The 24,242-nt window shown below is 37.8% G+C and overlaps 1 protein-coding gene across 1 annotated transcript in view; it reads left to right on the top strand.

Moving 5' to 3' along the window:
* The window catches only part of HAPLN1 (hyaluronan and proteoglycan link protein 1), an 80,820-nt gene that overhangs the window by 37,920 nt on the left and 18,658 nt on the right, over positions 1 to 24,242 (top strand). The window contains exon 2 of the mRNA XM_070374772.1: positions 4,506 to 4,631. Coding sequence (XP_070230873.1) covers positions 4,532 to 4,631 — 100 coding nt within the window. The 5' untranslated portion in view covers positions 4,506 to 4,531. The remainder of the gene's footprint in view (positions 1 to 4,505; positions 4,632 to 24,242) is intronic.

Genomic DNA, 24,242 nt, shown 5'->3' with positions numbered 1-24,242 from the left:
CAACATAATAACATAGCAAACCAACTCTTCAGCATCCTCTACGTGAATAACACATGTGATCTTTATAAACTGCATAGAAACTCCCTTCTTAGCTCCTTTAGTCTTGGTAAGTACTTCTCCCAGGTCCAGTTTTAAATTCACCCTTCTTGGCACAAAGGATCGTTCTGGGTGCTGGGCATGCAGTGAGAAAAGCATTCTGACTTTGGACATGCACACATCTACGCCAACAGTGCTGTGATCAGTGCTATGCCTACAACCCAGTGAGAGAAGGCTGGGGAGAGGCACTCCAGCTTGTATGAATCCTTGAAAGAGCTGTGAGAGCTGCTGGCATTCCTCAGGGTACCAGGACACCCCCAGTGATGGTGGTGGATTGTGCAGGCTCTAGGGTCACATCAGACTGTCCAGATCCTCAGCTTCTCATTTGACATGATGGGGAATTTGCCACACTGACTCATTTCCAGAACTGTAAAATGTGTATACAAACAGATTGACTTCAATTTGGTTGTTTTGAGATATAACAACTAAATGGGTGAAGCTTCAAGGACAGTACAGTCATCCCTAGGTGTCCTCGTGAGAATTGGTTCCAGAATGCCCTGTGGATACCAAAACTGACAGATGACAGATGTTCAAGTCTCTATATAAAATGGAGTGGTATTTGCATATAATATAGGCACTGCTGCTGCTGCTGCTAAGTCGCTTCAGTCGTGTCCGACTCTGTGCGACCCCATAGACGGCAGCCCACCAGGCTCCCCCGTCCCTGGGATTCTCCAGGCAAGAACACATCCTCCCCTAATTTTAAACTCTAGATTACTTACAATACCTAATATAATGTAAAGGCTACAAAATAGTTGAAATTAAAGTTCTGCTTTTCAGTACTTTCTGGAATTTTTTTTTCCAAATATATTTGTCCTGACATTGGTTGAATCTGAGGATGTAAAACCCATGGATACAGAGGGCCCACTGTAATAGTAGTTCAGGAAATATGTGGCATTACCTCTCAAGACACAGAAAATGGCATAATGCTTTCCACTTGGTTTTATTTCTCCATTGTCTAATTAAATAATAATTTTAGCATAGTAGGTATTTAAGAAATAGCAGTTAGCCACTTTGTTACTAGACTGTTAGTTTATCTCTGTGTCTATAAAACTAAGAGACTTTTAAGTTGGCTAGATATCTTGCTTCTAAATAGTAGCTCAATTTTCAAGCAGAACTGCAAAATTGCAGTCCTATGATGTCTGTGACTGTGAACACAGACATTTCCATATGAACTCATCTTGAAGCTGGCTGCAGCATCATGGTTCCAAAGTTTGGTAGCCTGTAGAAGGAGACCATCAGTGTGTGAGTTGCAGGTGAACTAAGAATGCTAAATCAAGGCCAACAATAACTGGTTGTATACAAGCTCCCAAATTTTCTAAATTTTGCTCCTATAAAAAACTGAAAAATTTTAACCAAAAATATCTAGACATTCAGAGAAAACATTACAAACGCAGACAAGCAGGTCTCCTTTGAGGCTCAGCACATAGACAGCTGGCAGAGCCCTCGTCCTCGTGAACCTCAGTCTAGTGTGCAATGCCTCATGTGTACCTGCAGTTTGCTTAGACATCTGAAGATTGTGTCCCTAAAGCTTTCTTATATATTTTCATGTCTTTTGGTAAGACAGCCGTTATACCAGCAGAGTAACGAAGATCATTTCCACTTTCTCCTACCTGGACTGCATTAATGCCAGTGTGGGGTACTTGCACTGATATATGCATTTATTCTAATCACAAATCACTGAAGATGTGAAATGTCCTCAGCTATTTTAATTAAAGATGGTGTGTGTGTATGAACACATATTTGTGTACCCACATGTCTGCGTACCCACACATGAGCCACCGTGGCAGTGTTCATGGCACCAGCATGGTATTGTAAATGAGGCAGGGCAGAAGCAGGCTAAGAAAAGTGCCATCTGACTCCTCATTATTCTTGGGGGAAAAGTTTTATATTCACATATAACACAAGTCAAAGGTTTAACAGCATAGTAGCTTCCAGTAAAAGAGCCTAAATAAAAAAGGTAACAAAACAAATAAGTAGATTTCTCTTTCAGAAAAATAAGTGCAATTCAAAATAGGTGCTGCTTTTGCCTGAAGGAAACACAAACATTGCTGCTTTCTTAGATATGTGACCTCCAGCAAGGTGACTGTGTCAGGAAGAATGGCAGCTTGTGTTTCACAGTATTATTGTAAGGACTGCATGCGCCAGTATATGCACAGTGCTTAGCAGAGCACTTGGCAGATAACAGACATTCAATGAAAAGGAACCTCTTTTATTATTATTATTTATCTCCAGCACTGTCTATCCCACCCTCCCCCCAGGGATGTTTGCATTTTAAAATTGGGTCATTGGATAGTTTATATCATAACACAGTGGAATGAATTCTTAGTGTTATAATTTTAATACTATGATATGGAATTAAAGGAGATAAATTTATGTGTAATAAATCTTAGGAAAAATGAGAACAAATTAGGATGACTTCTGTGGTAGGATGCATAACTGTGTGTGTGTGTGTGTGTGTGTGTGTATACTTTCCTTAAGAGGAAAGTATACAACTCTCTACAAGTTATACTATAGATGTTCAATTTAATGTGAAAGATAATATAGCAAATTCTCTGCCTCGGCTCATCTTGACCGTTCTTTGAATGTATTTTTAAATGCTCACTTGTATGTTTTTCTCATACCCTCTCTTCCACAACTCCCCCTCTCCTCTGATTCCCATGTCAAGCAAGAGAGCACAGGGCACCTTGTGTTCCAGCTGGCCTACTATCTTATGTGTGTGTCTGTAATTGTGCCAATTATATTCCAAATTCCAAAAGGTCACCTTTATTATATATTTTCACCCAAAGCATTATTCCGGACTGAAAATATTTCCAGGTAATATTTCTTAACAGTATTCCTATAGGCAAAAGTCAGTAGCTTCAAAAAAAAAAAAAACCATTTCCCAAAAAACCTCAGAGGAACAAGCAAGTAAACTTCTGAAAATAAAATCAGTAAATCAGATAGAATTTTGAAGGTGGCAGTTTTTGTTTCTTGGGAAAGTAAGTTTCTCAATTTGCTCATCGACTATCTTCTTTCTGTGACATAATAAAAAGAAAAGGCTTAAAGCAAACACTAGAGACTGAAGTCGGAGCATCACGATGATTTTGAGAGGAGGAAACAGGGAGGGGCTGAGGTCCCAAGAGGGACCTGGTGACGTCTGTGATTAGGGCATTAGGCTCTGGAGAAGAGGCTGGCCTGCAAAGACCTCCAGGAACGGACTCGGAGCTCTTTAATAAGTATTCCAGGGAGTCAGGCTTTCCTGGAAAAAACAAATTAGTGTGAGAAGCCAGTACTGTGCAATTTCAGTTTTAAAAATAGCCAAGTATTGTTAAGGCTTCTGTGTGCGTGAGAGGAAAAGAAAGCCCTTCTAATATCTGCCTCAGCTTCCACATTAAAACAGAGGAGCTATACTGAAATTCTTGCCTGGCAAATACTCCAAAGGTCATCTGGTGTGTATTATTTGGGATCACTTTTTGGTCCTTACAATGACAAAGTTTGTGGGGATTGTGTCCCTTTTTATCAAATTGGTCTTGAATGAGGATAGCCAGGCAATGGCTCTGCCGCTGTCACTCAGGACCAGAGCTGTCCCTGGCTGTCTATTTCAGCTCTTCATTTGCCTAATTGCCCTGCGAGGTTGGCAGGGATGTTCCCTGCAGCCAAGGCTCTGCTGACTGCAGAGACCCTACCTGGCACTCCAAGTTGATGCGTCAGCATTTCAGGTAGAAATGAATGAAAATCAATCAGGATGACTGCAGTGATAGCATGCACAATTCTAACCTTGTTTGTCTCTAACTTTCAATTATTCACCATAGACCCAAGCAGTGTTTAAGATGGTGAGTCTGTAACAAATGTGCTGCTTCTATTTAATCAGGCATTTTTTGTGTGTGTCCTCTTTTCTTTTTAGAACAAGCAAATCTAACCTGCTTAGAAAGCCATATATAAAATGAATGATGATGTCAAGTTTCATGCAAATATTCTTTATTTGCCCTGGCTTAATATTCAGTTACAAATTAAACTAGGTGATAAATATTCATAGGTAGCTATATCAAATTGTTTCATTAACTTGTACTTCAAATTCAGAAGTTTAAATGGTTTTGCTTTTTAAGTCTGTTTATATCTTTGTTATATCTCTTTTAACTTGCTACAACTCTCTATATCAAAACTATACTGTTCTAAATAAATTTTTAGATTTACAACTCTGTAAAGATAGAGTTAAACACTGTTTGGACTCTGACTACATAAGGGAAACTGGAATTGTTCAAAGCTGCAGTCTTCAGCTCCCAAAGACAGCTACAGTAACTTTCTGAGCAGATTGGGTTAAATATTTTTACAGACCCATTCTAGGATGATAAGGCAGTAAAAGTTGTGCAGTGCAACACTCCAAAGGGTTCCAAATCTCACAAGCCTCTTTGTATGTGATGCTCTCACAGTGAAGAAGATTATTTGGGCTACAAAGATGAAGAGTCTACTTCTTCTGGTGCTGATTTCATTCTGCTGGGCTGATCATCATTCAGACAACTATACTGTAGATCATGACAGAGTTATTCATATCCAAGGTAAGAAAACGCAGCTTCTCTTGTGAAAGTTAAATCCATTTCAAGTTACTTAGAAATGTTAAGTGATTTCTTAACATTTATGTTAGTGCTTCTCAATTTTAGTTCTGCTGCATTGACTTTTTCTTTTCCTTTCTGCTAATTGGTGAACATGCTCCCTGGCTTTTGAATGCTATTGCATTACAGTAGAGCTAAGAATCAGGGACAATTAAAGTGGATTGGCTTAAGAATATCCAACTGCAGGGAGCTGATGCAATTGTTCAAGGCTTTTCAGTTGCTATCTTCTAAGCAGAATGCAGGGAGAAAGTTCATTTAAAGACAGGGCAAAAGCAGGGAGAAATAGAAGTAAAACTTACACGTAAGGTCATTCTGTTAAGAGTCATCACGAAAAACAACATGAAAATGAGTCAGACAAGCTAAGTTTCAGGAAAAAGAACTTACCCTATTAAAATCTCCTTTGGTAAAGCCTTAGTTTCCACAGAGCAATGTTTTGCCTGCATGTTTCTTTTCAGCTCAGCTGAATCCTAAGCCTGGGAGCTGTAGCAAGATTTGAGGCTGCAGTACAATGCAGCTATTTCCTCAGCCCCAGCTTCAGATGAGGGACATCCTGCATTAAGAAAGCTAAGAGACTTATGCAATAAGAAAAAGATAGTTCCAAAGGAGCTGGAATGTCTCTCTTTGCCCTAGTATGCTGAATATTTAAAATAAGAATTACAGAATTTAACAGTTTAAACATATGATGATAGGAATTTTAGATGAAGTCAGTTTGGGGACCAGAAACATTATAAGTTTGCTAAGAGAAATAAAACATTGAGAAGATATAACTCAATATCTTCAAGGTCAAAAGTGCAGTCTCAGAAAATTGCATCCACTGTTGAAAAGTATGACTTGGGAAGGTCAAATGATAGTGTAGGTCTGGCTAGAAGTATTTTTCTGTATGACTACCCAAACAGAACTCTGAATTTGACAATGTCTAGTTATTTTAGACATTCCTCTTTCAGACCTCTATGTTTCTAACAGCTTTACATTTTTCACTATCGGACCATAAAAAGGAATTATATAATCACAAACTTTACTATGCAAGCTGCTGACTCAGCTATTTTCTTTACCGTATAAAAGCAGAATCAAGGCTGTTTCCCAGAGACTTAAGACATTTACACATAGAGATTTCTGGTGAAGGATAACATCCTTTTAATGTCAAGTCAAAGTCAATTCAGCCAGAGTGTAATACCTAGTAATTGTTAACAACGGTTTTAAATCTCATGGAGAATAAACTTTAGCAATGGTTTTAAGTTATTACTAGACTAGATACCTGTTATATTATTAACTATGTATAATCATAAGGTCTAAATTTCATGCAGAGTATAAAAATATTTTAAAGTATATTAGCATTTTAAAAGTTATTCCTGAAAGAAGCCTATAAGTCAGATTCAAGTTTTCTCATCAAGAAAAACTTGTTTCTCCAGTCTTTCCATTCCCATATACTCTATTGAAATTTAGTGCAAAAGAATTGCTGACACAAGGTATCAAAATTATCCAGATTATTTGCCTACACTATCCTATTTTTTCAAAAATGACTTGCTAGTCCATTTCATTTTAGTTGTAAAGTAATGTTCTTAGAAAGTTGCCCTGAGCTTTCAAGTAATAAAACTACAAGGTCTACATTTTGCTCGAGGAAGTTAATACGGAAATATGATTTGGGTCGATATTGTCATGCTATGTCCATAGTTGAAATTTATTTTAAAATTGCTCCAACTATTTGTTCCTCTTAGTTTCTATTCAATAAAAATTTTTCTTTTTTCTTTATTATAGCATTCAGATTGCACTTTCATGTTCTTGCCCTTCAGAGAAACACTTGCAAATATCTGCCATAATTTCAGGCATCTTTTATAACACAAAAATAAACTCATAGCACAGCAGGTAATCATTAAAGCAGACATCTTTCATTACTCACTTGAAATGCTGGATTATTTTGTCACATTTAAAACTTGTATTTATCAAACATGGCCCAGAAGGAATTTAAGGGAGCTGAAACTTTCATAATATTTTATAAGAATTCTGCAATCAAATCATTAAATTAGTAATCTGAATCTCAAAGTCCTGAATCATACTGATAAGCAGTAAAAGTTCTGTCAGTAATAGAAAATTATTCAAAATTCATTTTACTGCAAAAACATCTTTTCTGTCTCTCATTTTCCATTAATTTTTAACATTTTTGTACTGTTAAGTTCCCCAGGCACATCACCCTCAAATTCATCTTGGCTGCCTTGATAAAGATGCTGAACACTTTGTTAACATGTTCTTAACTCTTATGCATAAGAGTTACCTTAATTAGTTTTTCTGAAGATTTCTTTCTTATCTATGGGAAATTCTATAGATATATACACACAAAAAATTTTAATCTGGTTTTTAAAGAAAATCAGAATACCAGGGGGGAACATGGCAAGTATAGATTCCTATACAAAGAGTTTCTATTGAAAAGCATCTTTTTTGGTGATGAAAAAGGAAATTGTGCTAGCTTTCCATGGAGAAAGGAATAGTTTTAGAAAAAATTGCACTTAGACTAACTCACTCCAATTTTTTATTGAATCAATTTGATTACAAATTGATTCAATAAAAATGAGAAAGCAAACTACTTGTCCATGGAGTCTGCTAAAAATCTGTAATCAGTTTATTCACTTATATATCATATACTGTTGGCAGTGTGGGGATAGTAATTTCCTCAAATACTTCTGCAGAAAGAGATAGCTACTGTTAATATTGTCTCTATAACAATCTCAACTAATGGAGTATTTTCCTCATTTCATGATGTGCCTAGTCAAATAATATCTGAATCCTTTGAAACTTGAGTTCATTAGGAAGAATTTTATATGGAATATTAAATCTCACAAAAGAACAATTTTTAAAATATTTAGATCTGGTCTAAAAATTCTTTATAGACTTTCAATTACCAGTAGAAGTTCAGAGATGATGAATATACTTTATAAAATACAATTTTTAAGAAAACATTTATATGGACAACAGAGAAATTTTATGACCGTTTACTATGAACCACAATAGTTATCCTGAATACGTGGCTACCTGTTCTTCCCCACGTCGGTGATCGAGCGACGCCTGCCTCTGGTATTTCAGGTGCCGGCCTTCTGGTCACCAGTTTAAGATTTTTTTCCCCTAATGCCACTTTCTGGCTTTAGACCTTGGGCAATTCACTTAATCTCTTTCAGTCTCAGTTATCTCATCTATAAAACTGGACATAATCACTGTTTATTCCATAAAGCTTTATGAGAATTAAATTAGATAATACATAGGAAAGTGCTTAGTACCCAGCATACAATAAGCTCCCAGTAGATGAAAGTTGTTATTGCCATGTTGATTATTTCTTTATTGTCATGGAAAAATGATTTTTAAATAAAAAAGGAACACAGACACTGGTGGGAAAAGCTCTTACTTTTCAAATTCATTTGCTAGCAGTAAGAACAATATCTTACTTTAGTGCTAATGAAATAAACATTTTATAAGTAGCCTTCTTTGCCCTTTTTAAATCGTACAATTTAAGATTTCCCCAATGGTATTAAAATATTATCTGATCACTTTTACTTTCCTTGTAGAAACTGAATTTTTCCAAACTTAAGTAATATTCCCCTTAACATACATATCAGGTAAACACAACTAAGCTCCTTTAAATTTTTTAAAAGAATAAGAGGAAATCTTGGAGAGGAAAGCAGTTCCCTTCTTTATAATGTGCCCAAATGTGTGCTCAGTCATGTCTGACTCTGCCACCCTATGGACTGTAGCCCATCAGGCTTCTCTGGAACTTTTCAGGCCAGAATACTGGATTGGGTTACCATTTCCTACTCCAGGGGATTTTCCTGACCCAGGGATTGAACCTGTGTCTCTTGTGTCTCCTGCATTGGCAGGTAGATTCTTTACCACTGTGACACCCTTCGTTATAATAAGTGAAATTTATGGTCATTTGTCTTAAGAGATAAAGCAATTAGATTTTTTAAAGAAAGAGTTGTCAGAAGTTCATCTCTTTGTGAGTAGAAAAATTAATGCAGATCTAGAATCCCTTGCAGAAGTGGACACTCCCCACTCACTGTGGCTGTTTCCTTCTTCTTGTGTCCCAAACCACTCTTCCATCCCCGCTTAGCATTACTGTCAGCTTTGTCACACTCCAGCTAGACAGTAGTGCCTGGCACATAGTAGGTGCTGAATATATGTGATAAATACATGAATGAGTGTAATGAGATACTTCTAAATTGCCACTATCATTACAGTTCAGTTCAGTTCAGTTTAGTCGCTCAGTCGCGTCCGACTCTTTGCGACCCCATGAATTGCAGCACTCCAGGCCTCCCTGTCCATCACCAACTCCTGGAGTTCACTCAGACTCACGTCCATCAAGTCGGTGATGCCATCCAGCCATCTCATCCTCTGTCGTCCCCTTCTCCTCCTGCCCCCAATCCCTCCCAGCATCAGGGTCTTTTCCAATGAGTCAACTCTTAGCATCAGGTGGCCAAAGTATTGGAGTTTCAGCTTCAGCATCAGTCCTTCCAATGAACACCCAGGACTGATCTCCTTTAGGACGGACTGGCTGTATCTCTTTACAGTCCAAGGGACTGTCAAGAATCTTCTCCAACACCACAGTTCAAAGGCATCAATTATTCTGTGCTCAGCTTTCTTCACAGTCCAACTCTCACATCCATACATGACCACTGGAAAAACCACAGCCTTGACTAGACGGACCTTTGTTGGCAAAGTAATGTCTCTGCTTTTGAATATGCTATCTAGGTTGGTCATAACTTTCCTTCCAAGGAGTAAGCGTCTTTTAATTTCATGGCTGCAGTCACCATCTGCAGTGATTTTGGAGCCCCCAAAAATAAAGTCTGACACTGTTTCCCCGTCTATTTGCCATGAAGTGATGGGACCAGATGCCATGATCTTAGTTTTCTGAATGTTGAGCTTTAACCCAACTTTTTCACTCTCCTCTTTCACTTTCATCATAACAAGCACCTCTTAAATCCCACAGCATCCATGGCATTGAGTGACACATGACACGTTGTGTGGGCCTAGTGTACATTAACTGGGTCACAGCTTTCATTCTGTAATGTTGGCATAAAGTAAATCATAGTTAACAGAATTTAATAACTTAAAAGGACTTTAATATAGATCATTGAGGTCAATATCCCATTGTACAAATTAGGAAATCAAGACCCAGAGCTTAAATGTTGCTTGGCCCAGGTTGCATGGCTGATGAGGAACAATTTCTCTTGCTAATTTCCTGCCCTTCCTCAAATTTAGGATCACTTTTCACCTTCTTAATGAACTCACCCTGCCTACCATGTTCTACCCTCCTCTGGCATCCCGATTTATCTCTGATATCCTTTTCCTTTTCTCTCTAGTCTTGGATATCTACTTTATTTATTTTTACATAATTGTTTGTGTCCATCTCTGCCACAAGAACATAAATCAGCTCCAAGAGGGAAGGAATCTTTGTCCAATGCCTCCCTGTCACCTAAATTAATATTACTGGGCACGTAGTAGGTGATCAATATGCTCCTTGAATAAATTCAGGACCAAAATCCAGGAACTTTTCCTAATCAAGCCCAAGTCAGTCTTTGCAAATTGCAGGGAAGTTTTTAGTTTGTAGAATGAGAGGCAGCAGATAAGAGGATTCTGAGTTTGGGTAGCAAATTTTGTTTGGTTGCTTTTATGGCTCCCATACTGCACATAACATCTTACTTCCAGGAGAATCAACCAGAGGTAGGATGCAGCAATCCTCCTAATGTGGACCTGAAACTTTGAAGAATATTTGATTTACATGTGGTCACTGCAATGCTATCATGTTCTTTATGTAATATCTGCAGAGTCAAGATCTGGTGGTGCAGAAAGGATCAAAAGTGAATTTAATAATGTATGATTGATCATACACTATCTACAGAGCCGGAGTTTGGTGGGAGAACTGGATATGTGTTCTCTCTTTCACTTAAAACTCGTTTGGACTCAGACTCTATGAGTCTGTTATTAAAAGTTAAATTATAATTTCTTTTTCTCTTTTTGAGGTATTATATACTATTTACAGCTACAAATGCAAAATCCATGAATGTCAACTACATTTTCCAAATTGCATTTAGCTAAATACATACACTATTAATAATACTATCTAGAAATTATTAGCTAAAAAATATCAGAGAATTTCATCATGAAACTATAAAAGTTAGCAACACCCTAATTCTAAAATTTCTTCTTAGTTTACTTTAGGATGTAAGATCAAATATACTAATAAGAACTTACTACATTAAACACAGGCTTATCATTTGATCAAAATAAGAATGTTACCATATATATAATAAACACAAAAGAATGAAAATGTATATACAGGCATATATACATATATATTTGCAAAATACTGCACAAATACACATATACTCCTCTTCAGCCTGCTGTATAACACAATACCATTGACTGGGTCGCTTGTAAACAATAGAAATTTATTTCTCACAGTTCTAGAGGCTGGGAGTCCAAAATGATGATGCTGGCACATTTGGTGTCCAGTGAAAGTTGGCTTCCTAGTTCAGAGAGGGCCACCTTTTTTTATGTGTCCTCACCTGGCAGAAGAGGACAAGGGACCTATCCTGGGCCTCTTTTATAATGGTACTAATTCTGTTCATGAGGGCTCCACCCTCACAACCTAATCACCTCCAAAGGCCCACCTACAAATATCATCACGTTGGGAAGCAGCCTGCAATATATATGCACTGGGGAGAGGGGGTGGTGCACAAATGTTCGGTCTACAGCAAGCACCTAAATAGGCATTGGGAATAGAATGATGATCAGAACACAGTCTGTCTTCATCAAGTTTATGGTCTAGAGAAAGGCAGACATCGCTATGAATACAGAACTACTGACTGTGATAACTGCCATTCAACTAAGCAAAAACTATAGGTTGGTTGTAGGTTGATATATACTTTTGATAAAGCCTTTAATCTATACTCAGAAATATATATGTATACTTTCATGCCAACTTTGCATCTGATAACCCATGGTGCAGTCTTCACATTTGTGTGTCTTTTGAAATAATTTACTCATTTGGGCATTTGTTAAACATTGGCCTTCTTTGTGCAAAACACTGAGTTATTCTCTGTAGGACAGACCATCTCCTCAATGAGCTCAACGACAATATTATTAGAGCATCAAAGGTGATTAAAAAAAATTAAAATAAGTGTTATATAGAGGTGGACATATGAAAAAAAGAATAGTTGCCAAACAAAAATATCTTATTATAAAACTGTATTCATACTCACCTTTTAAACCCATAAAATACCTTTTAAGAATATTTCTAATCTTGTTAGTAAGTAACCTAAAAGTCTGAATTCTGTGTTATTTATAAGGCATCCATTAAAACAATGAATTTTGGAATATTTCCAAGTATAAAAACCTATATTTAATAATATTTTCAGGTAGCAGCAAATTCACACTAAAGCAGTCATTACTTTCTCTGTTCCATTCTGGGGGCTGAAATTGGCAAATTATGTGGGAAGTCAATGATTATTTGGAAACTTTCCCAAAGCTTTTTTTCTTTTTCCCCAGAAAAAGTCAATTAAATAGAGAAGCATTGTTTTTTTGTTTTTTTGTTTTTTTTTGGTTGTAAGTTGTACTAACCTATAACTTAATGCTTAATGTTAGAGTAATTTCAACATGCTATGTTTCTCTGACTTTCCCTGTTTCTCTGACTTGTTAGCAGGGGCTATCAAGAAAAAATAGATTTAGATTTCTTTGTTGTTTTGGTTCTTATTTTTAATATAAAATGGAAACTACTCTTTTCAGAATGTAGTTTGGAATACAAAAATCTATCAAAATACTAAAAAGTTAAAAATATTTAATTAAGAGATATCAAAGTGAAAATATCTGGTGGGGGGCAGAAATCTTTATGATATGAGCATTTTTATTTCAAAATGAAGACAGTGAAAGCACAAGAAATATATAAGTTCTATACAAATCACTCCAAAACACTGTGTGTATTTTGTATTGCTACAATGTGGTATATGCATGCATGCTTCCTGGTGTCCAACTCTTGGCACCCCATAAACTGTAGCCTGACAGATTCCTCTGTCCATGGAATTTCCAAGACAAGAATACTAGAATGGGTTGACATTTCCTTCTCCGGGGGATCTACCTGACCCAAGGATCAAACCCACATCTCCTGCATTGGCATCTGAGTTCTTTACCACTGCCCCACCTGAAAAGCCAATGGGGGAGTGGCACTAAATACACATGTCCTCAAAAATAATTATCAAATCACCAGTACAAATAGGAGCCATTTTAATGTTGTTTTAACTAAACATGTTGGTTGTTAACTTCAGTGCTTACTTGGAGACTAATTACCACATGTATAAGCTCCAAGTAGTACGTTTTTACATATTGGAGGATGGTGCTGTGAAGTGTGCTAAACACACTGAGTTAAACAATAATTTTACCTACCTTTTCCAAACACTGTCCACTCAAGCAAGACAAGGACATTAAGGATGAAAACACAGGAAGATCGTAGTCCATCGAGAACAAAAATAACAAAGCAAGTTAGAACTGGGAACATTTACTCCAGTAAAGTGTTCAGATGGGGTGAAGGAGGTGGACAGAAAGAAGAGTCCTATCTTATTTCTAAAGAATCATACATTTTAAATATCAATAGAAACACCATTGAAAACATATCCTTGAAGTGAGGAGATTTCTACTTCTAGAGGCTTCTGTTCGTAATGGTGGTGTTTGCCTGCTTGATTTTGAGCAAGGGGCTGATGTACTATGATTCTCATGTACAAAAGACCAAGTGGATACTGGATTATGATGGGTGAAGAGTAAAAGTGAGGAAACATTTAGAAGGGCCTTGAGGTAGTTTAGATGGGAAATCATGGTGGTGTGAACCAGGATGGGAACAGTGGAGGTGGATGAAGATGAGCCAATTTGGGGGAAGGGGGTGGAAGCGGAGACAGAGATGGCAGCACTTGATAATAGATTGCTGCTGCTGCTAAGTCACTTCAGTCGTGTCCAACTCTGTGCGACCCCATAGACAGCAGCCCACCAGGCTCCCCTGTCCCTGGGATTCTCCAGGCAAGAATGCTGGAGTGGGTTGCCATTTCCTTCTCCAAGATAATAGATTAGATATAGAGATTAAGAGATTAAGCGAAAGGAAGGGTCACATCAAACACACCTTCTGAATTTTGGCTTGAACAAATGGATGGATGATGTAGGCATAAAATGAGTTGAGGAAGACTGGAAGAGGAACAAGTTTGGACTGGAGAGGAGGGCTCAAGTTATTTGTTTGGCATCGAATGTATAACCAGCAGGCAGTTGGATTTACTACTTCAGAGCTCAAGGAAAAGTATACTGGTAGAAAGCTTTGGGATCACCAGTACATAAATATGTATAACCATAGGACTAGATGAGATCACCTAAAGAAGGAGGAAATGCAGGCAGAGACAAGGAGATTGCCCTGGTCTGAAGTTTGGAAACCCTCAGCATCAACTGGGGGTGGGGGCAGGGGGGATGGTGGTGAAGGAGGTTACAAAGGTCACATATTCACCTCTTTGAGCCTAAATCCTGATCACTGATGTGTGGTCATTTTTTTCCCAGGTAGCTTTAAAAAATCTAAATGAATTGCAAGTGTTTAAAAATAGAATAGGAGATATTTGTCTTAAAATGTACATTTCTAGCATCTGCTGAAAATTTGAAAGTCCTGCTGTTTTTCAGGCTGCATTCTCTTTGGACATCAGTGGGAACCTTTAGCATGGAGCATGAGTGCCCAGCAATAGTACAGTCCCTTCCACTCCCTGTTATTTTCACTTCTCTCAGTCTTGCCTACCTGGGCATTTGTGTTCCATTTACCTTTCATTTTGTTTCAGCACTAAACCTAATAGTTGACACATTATAGGCTATTAATTCATGATCATTGATTAAGTAAAGAATCAACAGTTTCCTTTTGCCTCCAGAACTGACTCTGGGCAGTGTTATCCTGATGTTTTTCATACTAAGTGAAGACAGTAACCATAGCAATGTAGAAAACCAAAAGTGTCCTTTCTGCAAATTACGGAGAACTTGACCTTACATTTCACCACAAAACGGAAGTAGTCTGAGCAGAGACAAGTAGATCTGGGCCCTTTACCACATGAAGACATGTTTCTAACAATTAGGGACTATGGTTAATTACAGCCTAATGAAGAAGAATGACACATGCTAATGTTTCAGTTTCTCCATACCCTTTGAAATAAGCCTGTATTACAGTTAAAATCCTGGAAAGCAGGTTTCTTCAAAGATTGTAATTCACTGTTAATGAAACAATCAATTTTATTTTCATATAACGTATTTCTTAATTTCTCAATGTGATAACTCAATTTGCTTTTATTCTGTCTCAAATAATGGAAATCAAATGCTATTTCATTATCCATAAATCATTGATAACATGGATAAATTTAAATTCTGAAAATTATTAACAAATGCAAACAGCTCTGGGTTGACACAGCTAGCATGACTGTCTCTAGTTTGGGGACCAGTTAGATTGAAGTTACCAATGGCAATAATACTGATAAATTAATATTAACATTTAAAACCACTTACTATGTGTGATTCACAATATAGAATATAGAATGCACAATAGAATGTGCATTACCTAGATCATCTCAGTCCGTCCTCCCCACCATGCTATATAAAAGTGGTTATCCTCACTGAAACTGTGTCATTTGGCTATTAAGTGGTAAAACTGATGTTCAAACTCAGGCAGGCTGATTCTTGTGCTCCTAACCCACCAGGAATCATACAACCTCCATCTAAGCCTTCTCTTAAAAACTTTTGAACAAAGCGGTAGGTAAAAACCGCTCCCATCTTGTTCCATTCAATTGATATAACTATGTTCCAGAAGAAATTAAATCACTATGAAAAAAGATCTGGTCTCGAGCCTTGGAGAAACTTGTCTCACAGGCGGCTGTAGTGATTCTGAAGGAAATTTGAGGAGCAAGGTGGGGATGACAGCTACATATACGTACATTCCACACCTACCCCCAAATGAAGACTGTCTGGAACCCCAGAGAAAACTGAGGAAGAGGCAGGAAGAAGTCGGATTATACAGATATAGGTTTGGTTTTGTTTTTAAGGCTTTAAAGTGGTGGTCCTGAATTAAGCTCCTATGCTGTTAAGAACCACTAAGAAAATCACTGTAAGTTGATGAGGTACAAGTTTTTGGGAATCAGTACTTCTAGGAACTGTCTTCTGAAAGAGCACGGGAAAGAAGACAATGTTGAAAACAGAAGCTGGTTTGCATACCTAGCACACTTGGGACACTAAGTAAGTGTTTGTTAGTAAGAGCCAACCTTTACTGGGCACTCAGGGTGCCAGGCACCAGGTTAAGCTCTCAGTGTATGACCTCCTTTAATCCTCATGAGAACCCTGAGAGGAAGGTGACTTAACTCTATTTTACTGATGAGGAAACTGAGGCCATGTAAGAGGCATAATTCATAGGCTTAATCAATAAATTATAGCTTCTGAGATAACAGACGAAACAAGAATGAACGTGAAAAGACAAAAGCCCCAAAGAACTTAGTCAGCAGAACAGAGCTAAACACCCTCACCACACTTCTTACTCCTGGTCAAAACAGATAAAGAAAAAGTAATTAAAAAGAGACAATATTTTTCAAGATAGTAACAGTTTGGGGTTTATATTTCAGAACACAGATGTTTGAACTATGTTCAATGGATGCCCTCAAGCTACTTGGAGGCTCTTGATGCCCATTTCCAGCAAAGAAGCTTACCTTTTTATAAGGCAAAAATTTGTCTAAGTTATCCTTTTTTGGCAGGGGGCTGGGGATTTCCACTGTCTCTGAAAAAAACCTATAGGCTCTAACCATTATTTTTTCACTATAAAACTGGGATATGATAATAACGTGGTACACATATGTGATCAACATCACCCAAACAATACTATATTCTGGTGTTGGGCACTCATCACAGAATTGCTTTAGCTCTAAGGCAAGTGTTGGGCTGAACTTCATAGGCTTACAAGTCCTGCACTTGCCCAGCCTCAAGACTGAAGAAAAAGCCCAGAATCAGCAATAAAGTCATCAAAGTTTTAATGGATGAGGGAGTACATGTCTGAAGCAAGGTCCTAGAGCAACACCCCACTGTGTATGGCAGAGAGTGGACAGGACCTGGCTGTAGTCTTTGCTCCCAGGGATAAGGGAAGGTTACAGTTATAGGGGGAAGTAAAATCAGGTTGGTTCATTAGTTACCAGGGAAACCAGCAGAGGGGAATGCCTCTCACCTCCCCTTTGATAAGCTATCATGGTGGAGACATTCTGATCTAAAGCTAAAGCAATCATTAGCTGGGGTCTGGGGTAGCTAAGTAGGAGGGTCAGTCATGGAAGTAGGGTCTAGACGAAGCCAGCACTGGGGATATACAGAGAGCAAGAGAACAGCCATCTTGAGTGGCCTGACCATAACAGGAAGGAAGATGGATGTGGTCAATACCTAAGAGAATGCTCCACAGCACATCACATCAGATAATACAGGTCACATGGCATGTAAGGAAACTGAAAACACAATTCCAGGTAATCTGGTTCAGCTGTAGACTGACAGGAACTAGCAGGGGACATAGACTATACAGGGGTTAAAGAGCAGGTAGGTACTGCAGAGAGTGGAAGGGTGTTGAGAGGAGTATGTTCTTGTAGCCTGTGAGACCAAAAGGCAGGGTCACAGAGGGTGAGAAACAGCAGTAATCACTTTACAGCAAAGAGTAACCTTCACTTACCTTATCTTTAGCTTTGGATTCTTCCTTTATAGTCGAAACGAGATGACAGTACCTTTGTCAGCAGCATCTTAAAGGATTGGAGGAAAAAATGAGATAAAACTTTCATGTTTTGAAGAACTGTTTAAAGATAATATTATAATTAACAGAGCCATAGGTCTTATACAAAATTATAATCCTGCAATTATAACAGTATACTACAATTCTAGTTACCAGCTTCTTGTCTGTATTTCTAGGCAAAGTTTTTTGTTTATTGTGTTAATTAAATTCCCTCAACCATTTTATGTATTTTTATACCATTTATGTTTAGTGTGTGAGCAGGTGATACATACACACAGTTCAAAAGTTTTTAAAATATGGAAGTATAGTATACACTGTGAAAATCTCTCAGGGGTTCTCTACCCACGCAGCTACCTTATCTTCCCACAGGCTATCATGGTTATTAGTTTCTTGAGCTTCCTATGATTCCTTCAGGTATAGTTTAGTTTAGGCAAATATATGTATTTCTTTTGACTTCACACAAATGATAAGAAGTACACATAATCTTACAAGTCTTCAGATCAGTATTTGAACTCCAGATGAAAGTAAAGATGGCCTAGGAATAAATCCAACAGGATTGCAAACTCAGATCAACTCGTTGAGTGCAGAGGACAGAAATGATCCTCCTTAGAGCCTCTTTCTTACCCTTATCATGTTGTCCTTCCTGAAGAGCTGAGTCATAGAGACTCAGAGTTCTTACAGTCAGGAAGAGTTGGGGAAGAAACTAAAGCTCTGTCTGATAAACTAAAAGCAATTAGCCCTCCAAAAGGGCAGTAAAGGCTGGATGGTGGGGGGGAGGGGGGGAGCAGAGGGTGGCGACAGTGGGGTGAACCTTGTAAAAGTTTCTGATGCAAAGCTTACTAGACAGATCAGAATCAAGACCAAATGATGGGAGCTTCTGACTCCCAGTAAGCAGCTTCAGAAACAATTAGGTTTAATCTGGTCTGAAGGAAACAAAATACAATCATCCCTCAGTATCCACCAGGGATTGGTTCCAGGACTCACCTGAGGTACCAGAATCTTCAGATTCTCAAGTCCCTTATATAAAATGTTACAGTACTTGCACCTAACCTGTACGCATCATCCCCTTATACTTTCCATCACCTCTAGATAACTTATAATACCTTAAAAAATGTAAATATTATGCAAATAGCTCTAAATACAATGTAAATGCTATGTAAATACTTGCTGGGCACACAACAAATTCAAATGTTGCTTTTAGGAACTTCCTGGCATTTTTTAAAAAAACATTTTTTATCCCCAACTGGCTGAATCCCAAAAGAGGCACACTCAGATATGGAGGACTGACTGTAATTATAAAGAGTTAAAAGTTAATGAGTAAGATAATTTTTTTCCTATATTATATATCCTACTCAAATGTAATGTGTAAGATACCATGAGAGGTAAATGTCTAACTCATGTATTCTTTTTAACTGTTGTGTCTTATTACATATATCTAGCTGTTTTTGTAAAAGTGTTTTCATCTTAGAGCTGTATTATGGTGTAAAGCTTGTGCAGGGGTCCGTGTCTACTACCATAGCTGAGTGCAGGCTCTGGGCGGCACTAGTCTAGTTCAGTCACAGACACTTATCGCAGGCCAGGCACTATTTTGATGCTGGAGGAACAATATAACAAGATATGCACTAGAGAGATTGTCATTAAACAGACAGAATGACTGTTTTCAGTAGACTGTGGTAAGCACAGGCATAAGGATACAAATCCAGCCTGGTTGCTCATCCTTGGGCAGGCTGGCTAGCCTAAGGGAAGTAACAGTTTCCAGAGTGTTAGTCTTACACATCTCAACCTATCACAGTGATAACAAATACCACAATATTAAGGAACCATTTTCAAACCCGTATGCAGCATTTTCAAATGACTCATTGTGGAGCTGGCACTTGAGTGTCTGCTGACTAGCTTGGGATATAAGGGAGGAATTAGTTTTCTGCTTGGAGTGATGAAAAGTTTTGGAAATAGATGGTGGTGGTGGTTGCACAATAGTGTGAGAATAATTAATAATGCTGAACTGTACACTTAAAGATGGTTAAAATGGCAAATTTTATATTACATGTAAAAAATAAAAAATCAAATGATACTGGTAGAATTTTTCCTTGGGAGTGTTTTTTTATTCTTGTTTAGCCATCTGAAATATATTCCTCCATTTTGTCTGTTTGGATTCTTTTTACATTTTATTGGTCTAGAAAATCCAAGAGTTTGGAGGCTCCTTCATTATACACCAGTGAGAAAGTAACCGATACCAAAACTGGTTGTTTTGTAAAATCCAAAAGTTATTTATTTTTAAAAGACCAACTCTGACTCATAACACCTTTTCTTTTCTATTATCTCTATTTCCTCAGCAATGAACTGCCCCCCACCATGATTATACTTTTAATAGAACTAAGAACAATAGGTAATATTCCCATGCCATATTTCTAAACTGTTTTTCTGCAACTATTTGTTTTTGTCCTATTGTTTAAAAGATTTCCTCTAAATTACAGAGTGACACAGGGATCAGTTGTTCAGTCATGCCATTGCTTTCATAATTTCATGAAATTGAATGATGTCCTCTAGACTTCACAGCAGAATTCATAAAATAATAATGAAGCCCTGCTGTTTTCCCTGGAGACAACTATGGTCCTGAAGGTCATCAAATCTTTTCAAGTCAATGTCATTGACACTCACGAATAAAAATATGAAGTTCCTGTGACTTACAGATAGACTTTTTAAAAAATTCGGTATCCCTAAAATGAGCACATATATGCTGCTTAGGTTTTTATAGTTAAAGAAAAATTTGAAGGGATAAGCAATATTCATTCTGATGATCAAGGTTTATTTTTACCTTTTGCATTTGATTTGCTTTTCAAGTGCCCTGTTGATTGAATAGTTTTGATTTAAACATTAATTTCAAATTAGTTCACGTTTTTTAATCCAAGAATCAGATTCAAATCTTAACTCTAGGCGCGACTGTGCAAAGTTTGTCTTCAGCATTATAGGTTCCCTTTGTTCCTGCCCTCCCCTTCTCCACCTTAGTGTGTTTCCTGGCTGATCCCTGTCATGACAACCTGCCAAAGGCAGCTGGATACAAATCTAAAGCTCAATGTTCTCATGACATAAACCTGTCATTCAAACAGCTAAGCCCTACCAGAGCCTGCAACAGAACCCAGGGTTCCTGGCTCACTGGCCAGAGCTCTTGCCTACATCTTACCTGCCCTGCAATAGGCTACTCCCACCAGCAGTGTTCAATGCTTTATAATCTGCAGTGTTGAGCTTCTAAAATCACGCAGACTAATAAAAGGCATTGTTCTAAAGGTCATGTTGGGGATTTAGGTTAATGAACATTAATGGCCTTCAGTCACTCAACGTGTTATACATTACATATTTTTCATAGGGTTTTTTGAATTGCAGCCAGGGCTTCTGGCATCTTTTACCTCAACACCCCAGCTGTCCAAAAAATAAGAATGGTAGAAATTTATACATTCTAGCAGTCTTGTTAGAAAAATTATTTTTGGTGTCTGCTTAGTTCTCACCATTATACCACATAAGTCATCATCTACTCACAATGCTAGAGTATAAGTAAATAGCACCTTAAAAAAATCAGAAGTTTATACTTCTAAAACACTACAAGATGATTTATAGTTAACCTCAGAAAAAAATTAAGTTTCAGTCTCTTAGACAAGACTTTTGATCTGTGCTTTAACTCTTTAATTTATAAAACACTCAGGCCTTGTATTCATTCTGGAATACCTTATGATTATGCTAAACCACACAATAATTTCCAAGTTTCCTATATAACACAGGTGGCATTGTATGTATTTTTTTACTCCACATGGTTCAAAACTTTATAATGGAACCATGGAAGGTTAATATATGTCAAAATTATATGTTATATCAGGCAGTATCATACTGGAAAAATATAGTGGAAAAACTATGCAGAGTAATAGTTTGGTCAGCCATTATTTTAAGTGCTTTCAGTGTCTCTTATGTCAACTATGCATAGTAGATATTACTATCCCTAATTCACATATAAAGAAATTGAGGCTTGGGGGTTATACACCTTGCTCAAAGCTAGAGAGCTAGAAACCTGAAGAGGTGAGGTTAGAACAAGGTCTCTGATACATCAAAGCCCTTGTTCCTAACTACTGTAATACCCCCTTAACCCAATCCATTTGGGCATTAGCTTTGACTTTAAAGTAAAAAGCATGAGAGAATCAACAATCCAATGAAAAAAATGAGCAGAAGACCTAAATAGATATTTCTCCAAAGAAGACATAAAGATGGACAAGAGGCACATGAAAAGATGTTAAACATTGGTAATTATTAGAGAAATGAAAATCAAAATTACAATGAGATATCACCTCATACCAGTCAAAATGGCTATCATCAAAAAATCTACAAACAATAAATGCTGGAGAGGGTGTGGAGAGAATGCTGGCAGGAATGTAAATTTATACAGCCACTATGGAGAACAGTATATAGAGTCCTTAAAAAACTAAAAATAGAGCTACTATATGATCCAGCAACCCCCCTATTCCTGGGTATATATCAGAGAAAAACATGGTCCAAAAGGCACTTAATATTCACTAAAGCACTGTTTACAATAGCTAAGCCATGGAAACCACCTAAATATCCAATAAGGAATGGATAAAGATAATGTGGTATATATATATACAATGGATATTACTCAGCCATTTAAAAGAATGAAATTATGGTCATGTATGGATGTGAGAGTTGGACTGTGAAGAAGGCTGAGTGCCGAAGAATTGATGCTTTTGAACTGTGGTGTTGGAGAAGACTCTTGAGAGTCCCTTGGACTGAAGGAGATCCAACCAGTCCATTCTGAAGGAGATCAGTCCTGGGATTTCTTTGGAAGGAATGATGTTAAAGATGAAATTCCAGTACTTCGGCCACCTCATGCGAAGAGTTGACTCATTGGAAAAGACTCTGATGCTGGGAGGGATTGGGGGCAGGAGGAGAAGGGGACAACAGAGGATGAGATGGCTGGATGGCATCACTGACTCAATGGACGTGAGTCTGAGTGAACTCCGGGAGTTGGTGGTGGACAGGGAGGCCTGGCGTGCTGTGATTCATGGGGTCGCAAAGAGTCAGACACGACTGAGCGACTGATCTGATCTGATCTAATCTGATGCCATTTGAAGCAAAATGGATGGACCTAGCATTGTCATAAGACAGTAAGACAAAGAGAACTATCCTTATGATATCACTTATATGCAGAATCTAAAAAGAAATGATACAAATGAACTTAATTACAAAACAGAGACAAACTCACAGACTTAGAGAATGAACTTATGGTGGAAGGGTAGGGAAGAGGGATAGTTAGGGAATTGGGGATTGACATGTACACACTCTATATTTAAAATGGATAACCAGTAAGGATCTAATTGATAGCACATGGAACTCTGCTTGATATTAAGTAACTATCTAAATGGGAAAAGAATTTGAAAAAGAACAGACACATGTATATGTATAACTGAATTATTTTGCTGTATACCCGAAACTATCTAACATTGTTAATCAATTATGCTCCAATATAAGATAAAAGATTAAAAAAAAAAAAACTTGAAAGAATCAGGTAACTTCAACTTTTTGAAGGTCTTATATGGGCTTCCCTTGTGGCTCAGCTGGTAAAAAATCCACCTGCAATGTGGGAGACCTGGGTTCAACCCCTGGGTTGGGAAAATCTGGAGAAGGGAAAGACTACCTACTCCGGTATTCTGGCCTGGAGAATTCCATGGACTGTATAGTCCATGGGGTCACAAAGAGTCGGACACAACTGAGCAACTTTGCCTTTCACTTCTCTTTCATGTCATGTCTCAAGTCCCATCATGGAAAGATCCAGCTCCAGGCATCCTCCCAAGGTACTGGGTAGATCCATGTAGGGCCTCAGGCATTGCTGAGCAACTTACTAAACAGCACTTTTTCCTCCTCCCAGAAAGAAGACACTAGGAATATTTAAGTAGAACATGGGTGTGGTCATTGAGGATATTGCAGGGGGAGTATCATACATACAGTAGAGTTGAATAGATTTACCTGTTATGTATTATAAATCTATGGGCCTAAATAAGAAGATGAAGAGAATCAAAGGAAATGCTTAATGAGCATTTTTTAAGCCAGAATTTTTTAAGCTGGATAATTAAGCCACTATCCTTTCATGTTTTTAAAACTATTCAAGGTAGGGCACTGATGGCTTTAAACTATTATGTTTCTGAAGATTAGAGCTAACACAAATATACATATTTTTAAATATTTTGATTGCTTTATAATAAAAATGGAACCAGTGTGTCCATTCTTGGACACTTTATTTTAAAATCTGAAAGTTACATATGCCATTAAATAACTAAGTTTTGAGGTCTGTCTGGAGATGACCAACTACTCTGCCTGATGACCTGTATACCATTAATGATTCATGACCAAGGTTGATTCAGAACCTCCAGCCTAAAGGAGGAAAGACTGCCTGAAAGGCAGCTTTGGCAGCCTTTGAAAGCTGTGTGTAGATGAGAGGGTATGTGCATCCAGGAGTTCTTGTAGCACTTTCTCATTTTCAAAGCTTGCACATTCTCAAGAGAGCTCATCAAGGTCAAAAGTACAATGAGCGAACCAGGGGGAACCCCAGAGAAAGCCAAGATCTGAAAATAACAGCTGGCTATCCAGAGCCTGGCAGCCCTGCTGACTTGGCAGGCTAGGGATATCGCGGTGCTCTTGGGAAGGCAATAAAGTCCTTGGAGGAAGGAAGCTAAAGGGCAAGTCAAGGCAGAAGTGAAGTGAGAAGATTCTGT

This window comes from Bos mutus, chromosome 7 (genome assembly GCF_027580195.1).
Source record: "Bos mutus isolate GX-2022 chromosome 7, NWIPB_WYAK_1.1, whole genome shotgun sequence".
Classification (NCBI taxonomy): domain Eukaryota; kingdom Metazoa; phylum Chordata; class Mammalia; order Artiodactyla; family Bovidae; genus Bos; species Bos mutus.
Note: the sequence above shows the minus strand (reverse complement) of the source record. Positions and strands in the feature narration are given on the sequence as shown.